Source organism: Bufo bufo, chromosome 7, assembly GCF_905171765.1.
Source record: "Bufo bufo chromosome 7, aBufBuf1.1, whole genome shotgun sequence".
Classification (NCBI taxonomy): Eukaryota; Metazoa; Chordata; class Amphibia; order Anura; family Bufonidae; genus Bufo; species Bufo bufo.
Window position 1 is genome coordinate 173,637,031 of NC_053395.1, and position 16,363 is coordinate 173,653,393.

A 16,363-nucleotide genomic window follows, 5' to 3' on the forward strand; every position below is an offset into this window, starting at 1 on the left:
TCTTGAAGGAGTTCCCAGAGATGCTTAGCACTTGTTGGCCCTTTTGCCTTCACTCTGTGGTCCAGCTCACCCCAAACCATCTCGATTGGGTTCAGGTCCGGTGACTGTGGAGGCCAGGTCATCTGGCGCAGCACCCCATCACTCTCCTTCATGGTCAAATAGCCCTTACTTTCAAAGTTTTCCCAATTTTTCGGCTGACTGACTGACCTTCATTTCTTAAAGTAATGATGGCCACTCGTTTTTCTTTACTTAGCTGCTTTTTTCTTGCCATAATACAAATTCTAACAGTCTATTCAGTAGGACTATCAGCTGTGTATCCACCTGACTTCTCCTCAATGCCACTGATGGTCCCAACCCCATTTATAAGGCAAGAAATCTGACTTATTAAACCTGAAAGGGCACACCTGTGAAGTGAAAACCATTTCAGGGGACTACCTCTTGAAGCTCATCAAGAGAATGCCAAGAGTGTGCAAAGCAGTAATCAAAGCAAAAGGTGGCTACTTTGAAGAACCTAGAATATGACATATTTTCAGTTGTTTCATACTTGCTTGTTATATATATAATTCCACATGTGTTAATTCATAGTTTTGATGCCTTCAGTGGGAATCTACAATTTTCATAGTCATGAAAATAAAGAAAACTCTTTGAATGAGAAGGTGTGTCCAAACTTTTGGTCTGTACTGTATATATACAGGTGAAACTAAAAAAATTAGAATATCGTGCAAAAGTCCATTTATTTCAGTTATGCAAATTAAAAGGAATTGCATTAATGCAGCTTAACATTTTAATTTTGTGAAAAGGTCTAATATTCTAGGCTCAAAGTGTCACACTCCAGTCAGCTAATTAGTCCATACCCCCTGAGCAAAGGGTACCTCAAAATTGTGACTTTGGGGTTTCATAAGCTGTAAGCCATAATCATCCAAATTATAACAAATAAAGGCTTGAAATATCTCGCTTTGCATGTAATGAGTCCATCTCACATATTAGTTTCACCTTTTAAGTTGGATTACTGAAATAAATGAACTTTGCACGATATTAAAATTTTTGGAGTTTCACCTGTATATATAAATTATTTCTAATTGCAATGTGCATGATGTAAAAAAAAGAAAAATAATTGATGTAGTTGCATCTGAAAACAGCTGGGTGGCCATCAACATTTACAGAGTAAAAAAATAGAATTTTGAATTTTCTTTGTAATCGGTTTTGTATTTTCAGGTATAAGAGCTAAACCACACATTTCCATTAATACGATTGTATTATACCATTTAAAAAGAATCTAACATGGACACTGTAAATAAGGACTTCTTTTAGATGCTCATAGTGGGTTAAACTGATAGGCGGTAGCAGAGTTGTACACAGCTTTGTATTCAGTCCCCAACCGGCAATAAAACTGGCTGTCCATGTGTCTTTGATCTTGCAAACCTATCACCCATGATGCTTATGCTTTACCTAAAGACATAACATTTTTCAGAAAAGAGAATGTAGAGGAATGAGATTTGGCAAGTGGGAGTGGATCGGTGTAAAAACTGCTGCATGTGGAGGCTGTGGAAGAGGCACAGGGATGTGACAAAGTACAGTATTTGTAATAATGGGGACTTGTGGTGAAGAACCAAAGGCATCCCTAGTACACAAGTTGGGCTCCATTGTCATATGGTAGAATGGAGTCCTGGAAATACCTTCACTTTGTGGACACAGAAATTGCTGCAGAGGAGCTACAAGTTTGACACAGTCAACAGAGGCAGCTGGAAAGGGAGCGGTTAGGTGCTGAGGTAAGGCAGCTAAAGAAGAGGGACATAATGGTGTCTCTAATAGAACTGGATATACTGTGGTACAAGTTTGAATCGCTCCTGCTGGAAATATTAATTTAAACCTGGTGGGAAATGGTTGAGGCTGCAATGTTGGGCCATGCCTGGCACACTGATGATACTTAAGTTTCTTAGAGTATGTTCCTTGAAGATGAGTTTGTTGGTAAGGGATAGTGACATGTGACAATAGTTGTTCTGTCATATTTTTTTTAGCAGTCACACATGTTTCATCCATGGGCATTCCTTGACTTTTTCTATTCTTTAGTTTATCTTGTCCATCGTTGTTCCTTACGCCATTACAAGCTTTTATGGCCCAAGGAGCTGACTGTCCACCGTGACACTGTGGTAGGTCACTGCTGAACAAAAGTGGATCTCCATTTTGTTTATTGTGTTTTTTTACTGACGGTAATATATCTTTTTCAGCTTCCATACCAAGGTCTTTAATGGACGAGGAAAGGAGAGGTTTATTATTGTGTTTGAAAGCAAGCAAATTCTTACATAACTGATCCAGCTTGTTTTCTACCACTTTTTTTATTTTAACTATTTTCTTAAGAAACTCCTTTGCTCTGAGGGATTCTTTTGCCATTTTGTAGCAGTTTTGACGAACAAATGTCTTGGCTTTTTGGAAAGCCATGTTATTTTTGATTAGTTTACAGTTTTTGTTGCTGCTTGTGTTATTAGTCCTCTTGTTAAGACGTTCTGCACTTTTGAAATATATAGGTTTACACAAAATAGAAAGGTTTTTCTCTGGGAAGAAGGCAGGCTGGGAAGCTGAGATGGGTCTGCAGAGTCTGGGTCTTTTAAAAGACAATTCTATTTCATCTTTGGCAGTTCTTCGGGTTCTTTTGAACGTATAACTATGGTTTACAAAGGTTTCATGATTTCCATGATTAGAGCTTATTTTGTTAGAGCTCCAGCTACAAAATGTGTTAGAATAAGCTAGATTTTGAGAGCAGTGATCCAGTTGCAAGATTTGTGATTGGTAGTTGAAAGAGCCTGTGTTCTTGCCAACTTCATTTTCTGTTTGATTGGCAAAACCTCTTTTCTGATCTATGTTCCAAACTTCACACTCATGTTTGATCTTTAGTGTTGGTCTTTTTAACAATTCTCTTTCTGTGTGATCACTCTCAGCACGTGGCATTGGATGAGAAAATGTTATATTTTTTAATGAGCAAATTGAGTCTGTTGATCCGACATGTTGTTGGTTTAAATTTTTAAATCCACTCTGGATATCTTCATTTAGGTGACATTTTTGTCTATATCTTATTCTAGGTTCATGGACCTTACATTTTCGTTTTCTTTCTTTTCGACTTGTTTGAAGAAATTTTCTACTGCTCTTTCTCTTTCTAAAGTCAAAATCATCATTCAGAAGATACTTTGAGATATTGTGCTTTTGATCTTCTTTAATGCTGCAAATTAAGCTATAACATTTCAGTTTACCCGAAGACTTTGACATATCGTGACATGTGTTTATTGTATTATTATTGTCTTCTGAGACAACTGTTTCACAATTTAGTTTGAGCATTGTATTTCGATCATTTTCCGAGAAAGCGCTGTCTTGGCAAAAAGGTTGATGTTTTTGATTTATTGCTTTTGATGACCGAAAGTCAAAATGTAGTGGGTTGCAACTGTAGGAAAGTGATGGTTGTGTGCGGGTATACCTTATCATTTCAGAAGGCCATTGAAGAACTTTTGATCCATCTCTGTTTTGGACTGGATGAAAAGCGTTATTTAACCTCTTACTTGGCTCCTCAATTTTTTTAATTATTTTTCTGTGTTTGTTGACTGATAAATTTGACATGTCTGTGGCACTGTCATCAGTTTTATTGCTAGTTCTTGATTCTCTATTTTGTAATACAGGTTGGTCATCATGAATGTCACTATCTGTTGTTTCTGGGCAAGGCATCTTCAATTGTAGGCATCCTATGGCCAGTTTATTGTAATCAGTTTTGTGGTCACCTAAATTGTGTTTTGAGTGAATAAGGGTATCTGAGTTCACATGTGCTTGGACCTCAAATTCTAAAGGCACTTCTAACTTACAAATATCTGAGGTTAAAAAACTAGTCAACTCTTCTTCAGGTAGTTGTTTCTGATCTGCATCTTGGGCAGTGTCTCCCCTCCTAGGCAAAGGTTTTTCAGAACTTGAGATAGATTTTCCTTCCTCATCATTTAGGCATGACACTGTATCTATTGGCACAGATGATTGAACACTGAATGACCCTGGTAAAAATCTCCTTCTTTTCTTGAACCCATGACCACTTGAAATGTCTTCATTGATTTCATAGAAAACTGCAGCTGAAGCTTCAAGCTTAACTGGGGTCTTTTTTGGAAAAGAGAAAGAGAAGCTTATTTTATGTTCGCCATCTTTTTGAATCTTGTTATCATTTTGTGAACTCTCTGGACTTGGTAAAAGTATGGATGCTCTATTTGTGCTGTTATGATGATTTGCGATAGATGCAAGCTGTGGTGTTTCTCTTTCCGCAGTGTGGACAATAGTACTTTGAAGACTTCCATGAATATGATCGTGAACGGTCACTGTTGTTGATTTGAACATTGGCCCACTTCCTGGAGCACTTGGAACAAAAAAAAAGAAAAAAGAAATGCGATATGTAAAATAGTATTCAATTAAGATGTTATATTTCAATGTAAATATATCTATTTTATATTAAAGTTAACTAAAACTGTCAAGGTGTGATCTGATGTAGATTTACGCTAATTGCCAGGCCACATTTCTACTTGATATTGTTTCAAGTAGCAAGTACAGGTACAGCCTGACAGTTAGCGGTAATCCACTTGCTGATCATCCAGCTGGACCACATCATGTTCTGGCACCCTAACATAAAGCATGTTCTTGCTCTGTGCCAGCAGTATGATAAGGTTAAAGCTGCAAGCATTAAAGATTTTCCTCTGATTTGGCAATGTGATTTAAGGATTAGGTACAAACAGCTAGAAATTAAAAAGGGTTTTTCAAGACGTTATAACCGATGACCTATCCTCTGAATAGGTGTCACAGTAAGTAGCGATAAGAGGAACACCAAGTAAACAAACAGCAACAGGTAAACAGAGTAGGCCCCAAAGCTAGGGAGGAGGGAATGATAACCTCCTAAAAATCCCTGAGCCTCTCCCTGACTGGTGATGGTGAATGAACTCATACGCTGGAACCTAAACCCTGCTGACTCTGAAGCAAACCCTAACTTAGGGAGCGAAGAATAAGACAGCCAGTACCTTCCACCGTGAAGGGACCAGCATCTCCCTGAGACCTAGAAGCAACACACGCACCAAGGGGAGAACAGGGAAACTTAGTTTGAGACGAGAGGGAAGTAGATGATCCTCAAACAACCTGTATAGAATTCCAGAAGGAAAATTACCACAAAGTCAGCAGTAAGAGGTGGACTTAAATAGAGCAGAACCTGTGGAGACGGTGGGATCCTGCCCACAACAACAAACAGAAGGGAAACACAGAAAGACCTGTCAGATAGACTCACGTGCTGCAAGTCTATCAAATTTTCTCAGAACTCTCACAGGGCAGGCAGTGACAATAGGTCATCAGTATCTAATCATCTGGACCCCCCCAGATCAGCTGTTTGAGAAGGCACTGGAGCTCACAGGAGCGTCACGGCTTTCTCACAGCTTTCCAAGCACAGTGTCGACCATTATATAGAGGTTGTGCTTGGAATCGTGCTCAGCCCTATTCACTTCTATAGGTCTGAGCTGTGCCTAGGCTATGTGACCGAAGAACATGTCGTTACTGGTTTAGGGAAAGCTGAGAGAAGGCCAGCTGATCAGCAATGGTCCCGGGTGTCAGACTCCAACCAATCAGCTACTTAGGATTTATCCTGATGATATGTCATCAGTTACAAAGTCTCGAAAAACCTCTTCAATTTTAAAGAAGCTAGGAAGGATAATTTCTCTAACTTTTATCTGCAATTTTACGTTCAAAGGAAAAAAAATCTGAGATGACCAAAACCAGCTAGCTAATCTCATTAATGTTACAGCTCTGTACTAGCAAGGGTCAGAAATTTCAAAACAGATGTCTACAGGTGGATCTCCTTATATAATGATTCAGGTGTGAAATAGCAAGATTTTTAACCCGCCTAATTGAAGTGTTGATAAGCCAGAATACCTCCACCATGATGTACACATTGTCTCATCATTACTGGGAAACTTGGCTATTAATGAGTCATCTGCTTGTCCTTCTGCTAGTGTCTCAAGTCCAGCAGGGGTCTGCTTGTCCTTTTTTGCTTCATCAAATAATCACGCAGAGAATTTGAAACAAGTCCATTCTGACCAGCAGGCAGGAAGCCATGGCCATTGCTATTTATTTAAACATTTCCAACAAATGTAGTTATATAAGAATATGCTTCAAAAACTACTTTACCCTGCACAATTTGCTAATATGCAAGTAAATCTAGGTTCTGTAACTGGTACAAGTACTATCTCCCTAGCTGATGGAATATGTTCACACATGCCCCATTCATCATAGATTTTTTTTTATGTGGAGAGCATGATGTGGGTTTTTGATAAACCTAGCCTAAAACAGATCTACCAAAAAATGTGGGTTGACACATAAAGATTAGAGTTTAAAAGTTCTCTGCCAGGCCCTCTTTACATTCTTTGAATCTGTTCTCTTTTATATCTTTTGAAGGAAAAAAAGGAAGATCCGATCACAACATAAAGAAAAGTAGAAACATTCCCCATCATGTTTCCCTTTCCCTTAGGCCTCATGCACACGACCAATGTTTGAATCCGCACCCGAGCCGCATTTTTTGCAACTCTGATGTAGACCCATTCACTTCAACGGGTCCGCTAAAGATGGAGGTTTTTTCATTTTGCGTTTACATTTTTCTCTCTCTTTTTTTTTCCGTTCACTTAGGCTTATGAGCGCCATTTAGACTTTTTTCACCATTTTCCATATGGGATAAATATTTGTATATTTTAATAGTACGGGCATTTTTGCACATGGCTATGCAAATGACATATTTAATTTTATTTTTCATTTTGGGGAAAAAGGGTGATTTGAATTCTTTTTTTTAATATATATATTTATTTATTTATTTATTTATTTATTTTTTATACTTTTTTTTAGAGTTCCCATAGGGAACTATAACAAGTAATCTTTCATAGACTCCAACACATTAGCACTGTAGTCTATGGGGATTATACTATGTTCCTATAGAGCCCTGCCACAGGCAGGGGCTCCATGGGAACTAATGTGCAGCAGCCTCCTGTTGTACAGGAGGACAGGAGGACAGGAGCTGCCTCACACACACTCCGGCTCCCCCAATCCCCGCCGGCATCTGAAGGGTTAAAAGCCTGCGATTGGCATTACTGCTAGAGATGAGCGAATCGAATCGAAGTTAATGAAGTGGAATTCGATCCGAATTTCAGGAAAAATTTGATTTGCACTGAATTCGAATTTCATCACGCTTCGTGGTAACAAATCACATTTTTTCCTAATATGGCTGTTGCATGTGTTAGGACATGGAGAAAAGAACTCTGGGAACAAGGGATCACCCACAATGCCATGCATGCAGCCAATCAGCAGCGAGCCAGCCCTTTGATGTCACAGCCCTATAAATTGCCTCAGCCATCTTGGATTCTGCCATTTTCCAGTGTACTTAGTGCAGGGAGAAACGTCAGCAGGTGCTAGGGACAGTGGTAGAAAAGACTTTAAAACTTTTATTTTGCTGTATAGAAGTTCAGGAAAAGGATAGGGAGGAATCATTCCACAGTATTGAAGCAGAACAATCCTATTACACCTTGCTGCACTGACTGGGGATCTAAATTGCCATTATACAGCTCAGTAATTCCAGCAAACCGTTCTTGTTATTGGGGTACAAGTGCTGTTTGATACAGCCATTAACAGGGTTTATTACAAGGAAATATTTATACGTCTTATTTACCCTTGTGCGGTGCAGTTATATGTTCTAAAGCATTTTTGGGCTTGTATTAATGGAAAAAAAAAGGGCTTATTAGCTGTTGTGTAGTGAAGTGAGAAAATTACAGTCCTTTTTGGCGTGTATTAGTGCCAAAAAAATATATATTTGGCGTTCAGCGGTGCAGTTATATGCTCTAAGACCCTTTTTGGCGTGTATTAGTGGCAAAAAAATATATATTATTTGCTGTTCAGCGGTGCAGTTATATGTTCTAAAGCCTTTTGTGGCATGTATAAGTGGAAAAAAGTAAGGGCCTATTTGCCATTCGGCAGTGCAGTTATATGTTCTAAAGCCTTCTTTGGCGTGTATTAGTGGAAATAAAAGGGCTTATTAGAAAATTACAGACTTTTTTGGGGTGTTTTTTTTAATTTCCTTTTTATTTATTTGATCTAACAGTATGTCAGACAGAGAAGTGCCAGGCCCTTCACAGGGGAGTGGCAGAGGCCTAAATGTTTCTGGCGCAGGTACAGGTCGAAGCAGAGTAAGGGGGCGTGGCAGCAGGAGTCGCAGAGAGAGGCCTGAGCTCCCGGTGTCATCTAGCGGTCGTGTCTTGACCAGCAACCCAGCGGTTCTTGAATGGTTGACTTGGTCACTCACTTCGTCCCAAGTGACATCAGACACCCCCAGCCAAGAGTTGGTGGGTTCATCAGACACAACCCTTAGTTGGCATGGCCCGTGAGCAGGCCCTGTGCCCTCACCTGTCCTCAACCTGCCTCTGTCCTTTTCTGTTCCCTCAGCCAGACAAGTGTTATAGGTTGTAGGCTCAGCTCCACTATACAGCGAGGACGAGCTACTAGAGGACAGTCAGCAGCTACTGTACAGCCAAGATGTGGAGACATCTGCCGCTTCCCTTCGGTAGGCAGGCAAGTAGTGATGAGGAGAGTGATGTGGGAGCTGGTGTTGCGAGCTGTCAGGCTCTTGACCCAGAGACCGTTGAGGAGGACATCAGTTATGTACAGACAGTATTCAATGATGATGATTTAGCTGATCGCACTTTGGAGCCGGGTGAATTAGGGGCTTCATCATCATCGGGAGAAGAGGGTGGCAGCTTGCCCGTGAGGCAGCGGCGGAGCCAGCAAGTCGCTAGCGTGACCGGGATTCAGCAGGGTGGCAGCAGTGGGAGGTCGGGAGCCAAACGTGCCCGGGGAGGACCACCTGCTTCGCAGGAGCCTACCTGCCCGGAAAGTAGTGGTGCGGGGGTTCACGGAAGCAGAGGCGGTAGCAGTCAGTCAGTGCGGAGTGTTGGAGGTAAAATCACCTACTAGGCGATGTGGCAGTTTTTTGTTAAGCTGCCGGAGGAGGTGAACATGGCCATTTGTAGAATCTGTGGGCAGTAGGTGAAGCATGGCCAGGGTGCCAATGTTGACACCACAATATACAGATGACTGGATCTCAGATTGAATTTTTTTGTCTGCAGTATTTGCTTGAGGGAGTGGCACCTTCAAGTGTGAATGCGCACCTATTTTATCTTGGGAGTAGCATTCCTCTGCACTTTTGCCCTTCCTATCCAATAGAGCGCCTTGATTAGGTGGTACATAGGGGTGTGCTTACTCCTCCTCCCATTGGTTGCTTCATGCACATGGAGGTGACTAGGAGCAGCACACCATATGTGCGGCGTCTGCGCTCCTGAACATAGAAGCCCAATGGCTTAGGTAGGTTTAGCATAGGACCCGCCTGACCTGAGACCACCTTGGCACTTGGTAGGCGGGCTTAGATGTGTTTTGATCAAAATATATTGACTAAGTGTCTCAGATATTATCATATCAGAGTAAGGACTTTGTCCATATATAATGCTTGCATCTACTTTACTAAGTGCATTATTATCCTATTTCTGTGGTTTTCTACAATATACAGATGACTGGATCTCAGATTGGAGCAAATCAAAATCTTCTTCTTTATTGCATATTCTTTTTGCCAAGTAAAAACAACGCGTTTCGGGGGTCTAGAGCCCCCTTCATCAGGTTAGAAAGGCTTAATAAACAAGAGAACATGTATAACAGGTATTTAAAACCAAAAAACCCGCCAAAAGGAACTTCCCTGGACAGTCCAGTGGGAGTGGTGTTAACCCTGGGTGTTTCCTCATTTGCATATAATTAAAAGTATATTAGCATCAGAAATAAATAATCATCCCTATCTATGTGGATGAGGATGCATAGTAATAGTGATTATTTATTTATTTCTGATGCTAATATACTTTTAATTATATGCTAATGAGGAAACACCCAGGGACAGCACCACTCCCACTGGACCGCCCAGGGAAGTTCGTTTTGGTGGTTTTTTTTATTTTTAATACCTGTTCTCTTGTTTATTAAGCCTTTTTTAAACTGATGAAGGGGGCTCTAGACCCCTGAAACCTGTTGTTTTTACTTGGCAAAAAGAATATGCAATAAAGAAGAAGATTTTTCTACTCTTCACACGAGTGTCCTGAGGAGGTGTGTTTTGCGCAAATCTGAGATCCAGTCATCTGTATATTGCAAGTTCCTTTGGAGAAGGCTGGACCCCATCTCTTGAAGCTTCTGGATACAACGGCAGCATACCCTTTCATCGGACACATTTTATCTACATACGCACGGTAGAGTTGTGCCTATTTATAGCACAACTCTATAATGTGAGCCTCCCCTTTTTACATTTTTTTATATGCTCCATTAATTTGGAACCTACTACCCTATATTGCGCTTTCTGTTTTTGCTTTCCTAGCAAAATTCACCCGATTATAGAAATGTTGACACCACGGCCCTGCGTCACTATATGCAGTGTCACCATAAAGTGGCCTGGGAGAACTGTGGCTCCGATGTGGTGGTCCAGCATGCCGCAGCAACCACTGCATCACCCAGTGGCACGCACCCGATTTCAGGCAGTCACGGCTCCACCACCTCAGCCAAAGGAAGCTGTCTGTCCTTTCCATCATCTGATGCTCCTGCTCCTCCTCCTACCCCTTGTCATTCATTCTGTCAGCAATCAGTCACAAAGCGATTGCCAAGAGACAACAGTATGCATGCACTCATCCAACGGCGCAGAAGCTGAATGTGCTCTTGGCCAAGTTGCTGGTGCTGCAGTCCTCCCCTTTCCAAGTGGTGGACTCTGCACCTTTCAGAGAACTGATGGCTTGTGCCGAGCCGAGATGGAGAGTCCCAAGCAGTAATTTCTTTGCCAAAAAAGCAGTACAAGCCCTGCACACATATGTAGAACAGAAGGTGGGCCAGTCCTTGAGCCTGTCGGTGTCTGCCAAAGTGCACAGCAGCGCCGACGTGTGGAGCTGTAACTACGGTCAGGGACAATACATGACCTTGACAGCCTACTGGGTGAATGTGGTTCCTGCACAGCCACACCAGCAACTTGGCCAGGTGACGCCGCTTCTGCCTTCACGTTCTCATGCCATTGGTCCTGCGACAATGTCCACCTCTGCCTCCTCATCCTCCACCACGTCCTCAGCTTCCACTACAGGGACAATTCACAGTGCCCCTCCAGCATACCACATGTGCAGAGCACGGTGGTGTCACGCTGTTCTGCACCTCGTTTGCCTGGGGGAACTGAGTCACACAGGGGAGGAACTGCTCCGTTTCCTGGCTTTCTCCGAGACAACTCAAAATCGGAATCATAGTGACCAACAATGGGAAGAACATGGTGTCGGCGCTGCGTCAAGGAGGGCTGAGCCATTCGCCCTGCATGGCACACGTGTTCAATCTGGTTGTAAAGCTGTTCCTGAAGTCTTCCACAAATTTGCAAGACATCCTAAAAATGGCCAGGAAACTTTGCATGCACTTTAGCCACTCGTACACCGCAAAGCAGGCTGATATGCGACGTTTCCACACGTTGGAATTCCATCCTCCATATGTTGGACCAACTATATGAACAGAGAAAGGCCATAAACGATTTCTTGATGATGCAAGCGGACAGAAGTACTCCCCTGTGTAACTTCGATGTCAGCCAGTGGCAAATCATGCGTGACACCTGCCGTTTGCTCAAGCCCTTTGAGGAGGCCACGGTATTTGTCAGTCACCAGGACTACGGGATGAACAATGTCATTCAACTGCTTCATGTCCTGGAACAGATGCTGGTAAATCTGGCTGGTCAGGGGACTGAAGATGTGGCGCCTAGATCTCATGGCCACAGGGGGCTGAACTGGAGGAGGAGGACTTTGGAACACAAGCAATGTGTAGCGAAATTGGTGGTTTTTATACACAGGTGACAGGAGAGGAGGAGCAGGAGCAGCCAGAGGAGCTACAGGGCGAAGAGGAAAACAAGGCAGAGGACCCAGACACACCGTGGCAGTATGCAGTCGAGATGGAGGCAGGGAGTACCTCCAAGTCACTTGCACAAATGGCCCGATGCATGCTCACTTGCTTGAGTAGTGACAGCCGAATTGTCAACATTCAGCAGAGGGATGACTTCTGGCTCTCCACCTTGTTGGACCCTCGCTACCGATCCAAAATGGGGGCCTTTTTTTTACACCCGCTGAGAGGGAGGACAAACTGAACTACTATAGAGAAATCCTATGTAGTCAGTTGGCCACTGTCTATCTGCGCCATCGTCCATCCTCTCGCAGGTCTGACTGGGGGGGCCCTCTGCGCTCAGGTTCCTCTGCCATGGCTGCTGCGGCAGGATGGGTGGGTTGGAGCAGTTCCAGCTCCATCAGCAGCAACTTAAGTTTAGAGTCGCTGATAAGCAGCTTTCTTCACCCGCCTAGTGAAGAAACTACCAGCAGCAGCTAGACCTGGAGCAGGACCTGAACCAGCAGGTGGTGGCATACTTGGACAGCACCCTGCCACACCACATTGAAGATCCGCTGGACTACTGGGCAGCCAAACTGGATTTATGGCCGCAACTCGCAGAGTTTGCTCCGGAAAAGCTGTCCTGCCCGGCCAGTAGTGTGGTATCAGAGCAGGTGTTTAGTGCAGCTGGGGCCATAGTTGCCCCAAGGAGAACTCGCCTGTCTACCCAAAATGTGGAGAGACTGACCTTTGTCAAGATGAATCAGGCGTGGATCAGCCAGGATTTCCACCCTTCAATGCCTAATGCATCAGACTAGATCATCCATGGTGCCACACCAACACTTTGACAAAAGAGACCAGTTTCTTCTGGCTACCTGCCTCAGCTACTATTCTGATGCTGCCACCCGCCTGATGCCACACATCTGATGCCAAGTGCTCCTTCTTTCACCCACCATCTTCAGCTGGTACTGGTATTGCCACCCACCTCCCCACTCTGTCAACGGGTCACTCTGTGGTCTCCTGATGCTGCTGCCATCTCACCACTCAGGTCTCCTGATGCTGATGCTGCCACCTCCACACTGTCATTGTGCCACCCTGAGGCCTCCTCCTGATGCTGCTGCCGCTACCTCCACACTGTCATTGCACCACTCTGTGGCCTCCTGATGCTGCTGCCACCTCCACACTGTTATTGTGCCACTCTTTGGCCTCCTCCTCCTGATGCTGCTGCCACCTCCAGACTCTGTCATTGGGCCACTCTGTGGTCTCCTTATGCCGCTTCCACCTCACCACTATGTCTTTGGGCCACTCTGTGGACTTCTCATGCTGTTCCCACCCTCCCCACTACATGAGTGGGCCACTATTTTGCCTTTCGGTCTGGCTGACATCATAATTTATTTGACCCTTCTTCTGATCTGTCAGAAGGAAGGAAAAATGAGACGCACAACGGATCCTGTCTATGTAACAGCTGTAAGGCCTGCATGACATGGCCCCTATTTTGCATCAGAATTGGCTTATGATTTGGTAGCCAAAGGAGGAGTGGGTACAAAACACAGAAGATATGCAAATATTCCATTCACGTGTCATCTCTGTTTTGGATCCACTCCTGTTTTTTTGGGGCTTTAGCAACACTGATGAATTACTGACCAAATGCTGACCGAGTTTTTTGGGGGTTATTGTTCTGACGGATCAGAGGAAGGGCAAAATAATCAGTGACGTCAACACTAGTGGTTAGCGCGAATATTCGTATTACGAATTTTTATCGCAAATATTGGCACTTCGAGAATTTGCGAATATTTCGAATATAGTGCTATATATCTGTAATGACAGTACACATCAGGTGATCATCCCTCCTTTATACCAGCTTGAAAAATGTAGCATAAGTGACCTACGCCTGTATTTTGCACGCATTACCCGAATATTACATTGTCGATTTTCGCAATCAAGAATATAATGTCGAATTCTCGAATATATGACAAATATTCTACAAAATATTTGCGAAATATCGCGAATTCGAATATTGCCCCTGCCGCTCATCACTAGTCAACACAAACTTACTGCTGACACCCACTCCACTCTGTCGGGAAGGGGGGGGGGCTCTACTTGTATAAGCGTTTAATAGAACAGGTTCTGTAGAAATCTATGTGGAATCAGAGAATTGGTGTAAAAGGAGTGCGCTCTTTCATGCTATAGTAGGATCTTGGGCCTTTGCACGGTTCTTTAACCTGACGCTAACATTGACCTGTAAGGCTAAGTTCATACTTGAGTTATTTGGTCAGTTTTGGCCCTTTAAGTGCCCAAATAAGTGAAGTGTGCAGTGATTCTTAGAGCTACGCCTGAGAGCTACGCCTGAGAGCTACGCCTGAGAGCTACGCCTGAGAAAACTACCACAAGAGGACACAGTTTTAAATTAGAGGGGCAAAGGTTTAAAAGTAATATAAGGAAGTATTACTTTACTGAGAGAGTAGTGGATGCATGGAATAGCCTTCCTGCAGAAGTGGTAGCTGCAAATACAGTGAAGGGGTTTAAGCATGCATGGGATAGGCATAAGGCCATCCTTCATATAAGATAGGGCCGGGGGCTATCCATAGTATTCAGTATATTGGGCAGACTAGATGGGCCAAATGGTTCTTATCTGCCGACACATTCTATGTTTCTATATGTTTCTATGTTTCTATCTGCATGTCATACGGACTCACAGTATTGTTTCACTACCACAGCAGACGCCCTATGCATCTTACTGCAAGGCACAGTATTCTACACCACTATAAAGGCTCTCTGCAACCAGGAAATAGCAGTTTTTTAACGCTATTCGCCACAAATAAATTCGGATCGAACCACATTTTTTCTGAAAATTCGGCGAACCGGCCAAATCAAGTTTTTGAGAAATTCGCTCATCTCTAATTACTGCCAGTAGTGGACATTAGCTGCGGGTGCCTGCTGTATGAAACAACAGGCACCTGGCAGATATGGCTCCTGCCACATATGCAAGCAGGCGCCATCATTAAAGTCCTGGCCAGCATTGTACATTTACGGCACTGGTCAGGAAGGGGTTAAAAAGACTTACAAGAGAGTGGAAGGTGAACAGAGAACAGAACAGACACAGTGAGTTAATCCAGTAGTCTAAAATCTGTAATTTGAGATTTAAAATCTGCAAATCATTAATACTTTGATCCAAATAACTTATTTTAACTTCTTAACAACCAATAACTGTACAGTGCTTGTACAGTTAGCTTATAGAGATGCGGACATGCACGGCTAGATCGCCGCTAGCATGTCTGCAATATACCTGTCCTATTGGGCTGTGTCCTTTTATTTAGTTTAAAAAATTATTTTAGAGATATGTAAATGAGCTTTGTAAGGAGCCCAAGGGGCTGTACTAACCTTCCTGGTGCCCAGCGACGCCCCCTGTGAAGGAGCCCAGCACCGCCTGCGTCCTCCGAATCTCATCCTTTCTTCACAGTTAGATTGCCGTAATCTCGCGATGCGCGAGCTCGCGCATGCGCAGTGCCAGTATAGTGTTCCTTCCTTGTGCTGGCATCAGCCTCAGGGAAGGAAATGCGCATGCGCGAGCTCGCGCATCGCGAGATTACGGCAATCTAACTGTGAAGGAAGGAGGAGATTCGGAGGACATAGGCGGTGCTGGGCTCCTTCACAGGGGGGTGTGGCTGGGCACCGGGAAGGTTCGTACAGCCCCTTGGGCACCTTATAAGGCTCATTTACATTTCTCTAAAATAATTTTTTAAACTAAATAAAAGGACACAGCCCTATAGGACAGGTATATTGCGGACATGCTAGCGGCGATCTAGCCGTGCATGTCCGCATCTCTATAACCTAAAACGAGGTGACAGAATCCCTTTAAAAGGAATGTGTCAGCTCTGAAACACCCCCCAAACTAGAGTAAGCGTTGTATAGCATTTGTGACGCAATTATGTAATCTTTATCTTCATTTTATCTTTCAATGCATTTTACCGCTGGTTTGTGGAAGCATCGTGTTGGAACGCAAGTGAGTATGAAGGTAAAAATAACATAATCAGACTCAGCACCACTTGTACGATACACTGCTTACTCTAGTATGGGAGGTGTTTTATAGCTAATAGATTCTCTTTAAAGCTTCTGCAATCGAACAGGAGCAGGTCGGGGTCCTGACTGTCAATGACTCAAAGGAGAAGACAGAAGCGGTTTATTACAGCTTCTGCCTTCTCCTCTGCTAGATACAAAGGAAGGGGCATAGCATGATAACTTGATCCCCAGGTGTCTGGGGTATAGCAGAGCTGCAGGGTCTTAGCATACCCTGATCAGCTGTGCCTTGTACAAAGCCTCCATAGCGGGTGGTTTTACCCTGTAATTGGGGCTCCTTCAGGGGGGAAAAGTGGAAAAGTGTAAAATTAAAAAAAATGAAGGGCCAGTGTCT

At 43.4% G+C, this 16,363-nt stretch overlaps 1 protein-coding gene across 1 annotated transcript in view; it reads right to left on the reverse strand.

The window, feature by feature from the left end:
* Nucleotides 1–1,428: 1,428 nt before the first annotated feature.
* Nucleotides 1,429–16,363, reverse strand: part of ZNF804A (zinc finger protein 804A) — a 208,311-nt gene continuing 193,376 nt past the window's right edge. The window contains exon 4 of the mRNA XM_040441503.1: nt 1,429–4,378. Within this exon, the coding sequence (XP_040297437.1) occupies nt 1,468–4,378 (2,911 nt within the window). The 3' untranslated portion in view covers nt 1,429–1,467. The remainder of the gene's footprint in view (nt 4,379–16,363) is intronic.